Source organism: Vicia villosa, unplaced genomic scaffold (genome assembly GCF_029867415.1).
Source record: "Vicia villosa cultivar HV-30 ecotype Madison, WI unplaced genomic scaffold, Vvil1.0 ctg.001393F_1_1_1, whole genome shotgun sequence".
In the NCBI taxonomy this organism is placed as follows: Eukaryota; Viridiplantae; Streptophyta; class Magnoliopsida; order Fabales; family Fabaceae; genus Vicia; species Vicia villosa.
The window spans coordinates 150,313-152,520 of NW_026705602.1; the positions used below are offsets into that span (position 1 = coordinate 150,313).

Sequence of the window (2,208 nt, forward strand, 5' to 3'; positions counted from 1 at the left end):
TACTTATCAAGAATACCATAAAGAGCATCTTTTAATGACTTAGATGTAGTATCTTTGACATGATGTAGAGCAATAAATCGTTCCACAATATGCCCTTTGTCGTTAACAAACCTAAAACAAATTCAACAAGTTTACTTGGCGGCATAATAAGTAATGAAAATTAGAAATTGAAAACAAATACAACTATTAACCTCAATATCATCGCCATTTTCTCTTTAATAGATATATCATGTAACTCATCAATAAGCACGGAGAATTATTTATCACCAAGCTCTTCCATAATCACCTTGGTAACTTCATGTGCACAACAAGTTGCAAGCTCCTTTTGAATGTCACTGGCAATCATTGTGCATTTTTTCCACCACGATCAAGAGCATCGCTCACTTGTTCATCCTTAGCTTTTACCCATTCTACTATCTCTCTAAAATTGCCCTTATTTAGAGAAATAGCGGATTCATCATGGCCACGAAAAGCCAAGCCTTGTGCAATGAGATATCTTGAACAGTCTACAGAACAAGTCAAATGAATCTTATATAATTCTTCTGATTCCTTGGTTGCTTTAGAAAACTTACTAGCCACACTTTGTCTTTGATTATTATAATCATCGCAATGCTTGACACATGAGTTGTGCAAACTATTATGACTACCAACATGATCTTTAAAGCCTTGTGATGCATGCTTCCAATCTTTATATCCGTTTTTAGTAAAGACTTCAAAACCAAAGTGCTCGGTCCTCCCGGGTTTCTTAAATAGAAAACAATAAAAACAATAAGTTGCATCCTTAATCTCATTGTATTCTAACCATGTATAATTCTTGTACCATAATTTACTAGATGCTCTGTTAATACTTCCAAATGGAGTACGAGTAAAGCTTGGCATATCTGGTTGCATTGGACCCTTCAATATATATGCCATCCTCACTTGGTCTTGAATATCCAGAGCATACTCATTAATTTGTTTCCTACGACCTGGATCACGCACAATTTCATTTGGGTTAAACTCATTAACCACATCATGCGGTGGTTCTGATTCTGATTGAACCAAAAATCTCCTCATTAACCTAAAACTAATCTCCTCATTAACAAAAATAACAAAACCAATTCAACTTTTCAACTCTGATTAACAATAACAACAAAATCAATTAGATTAACAAATCTCCTCATTAAACCTAAAACAAAACTCAAGAAAAAAAAGAATAAATTGTATCCACAAATTATATACAGAGACTAAGTATTAATAATTTAATTTTCACAAATTTCATGTTGTTTTCTTTATAAAGCCAAAATTTTTGCTTCGGTTGCATTGAAAAACAAATGACACTAATGTGTCAAAATTTAATTTGACACCAAATCTCAACCGTTAATAGTACTCGATCAAGCGGTCATATAAATAGCCTATTTTTTAGGAAAAAAATAGACTATATATATATATATATATATATATATATATATATATATATATAATATTTTATTTCATGTGATATGGCCGTTTGATCAATTCTCTTAACAGTTGAGATTTGGTGTTAAATTAAACTTTGACACATTTGTGTCATTTGATCCTATCCCTATATGGGATAGGATCAAATGACACCAAGGTGTCAAATTTAGTAACATAACACATCTGATAACTCTTTATCACATATTCGTATAACAAAATCCACCGTTAAATTGAAAGTTAACATCATATAGATCATGTCCATAAAATTTAATATCAATAAAAAATTATTTGATATGTCAACGATTTATCAATTGATTTATCCCAAGCAATGTATTATTTTTTGAAGGGGTTTAATCCCTAGCCTTTATCCCTGACAAGAGAGCATGTTTTTGTAGTGAAAGCTAGAACCCCTATTAAAGGACCATCGAAAAATGACACCAATCTCTGACGGAACAACAACACACCAAAGTGAGAATGCCGACCCTCAAGCTGCTGTTGGCTCAAAAGTAGGATAGAATTCTTGATTCAGGCCGAGACGCACAAGAGTTACCCACATACCAAACAATATATCATTTTCTAACTAAGAGGATGCTCATATCTTCCACGTTATATCTTGCCACAAACTTACTAGAAAATACTATATTAATTTGAGATTTCTAAATGACTGTCTCTTTCAGGTGTTATATATATATATATATATATATATATATATATATATATATATATATATATATATATATATATATATATATATATATATATATATATATA

At 31.1% G+C, this 2,208-nt stretch overlaps 1 protein-coding gene across 1 annotated transcript; it reads right to left on the minus strand.

Annotated features, from left to right (window-relative positions):
- Nucleotides 1-342: 342 nt before the first annotated feature.
- Nucleotides 343-1,056, minus strand: LOC131634938 (uncharacterized). Its single transcript, XM_058905563.1, has one exon. It carries the CDS (start codon nucleotides 1,054-1,056, stop codon nucleotides 343-345), a length of 714 nt encoding a protein of 237 aa, XP_058761546.1.
- Between the last annotated feature and the right edge of the window lie 1,152 nt (nucleotides 1,057-2,208).

Bases quoted from the DNA above. Each gene is read 5' to 3' on its own strand.
- LOC131634938 (XM_058905563.1), bottom strand. From the start codon at position 1,056: ATGAGGAGATTTTTGGTTCAATCAGAATCAGAACCACCGCATGATGTG.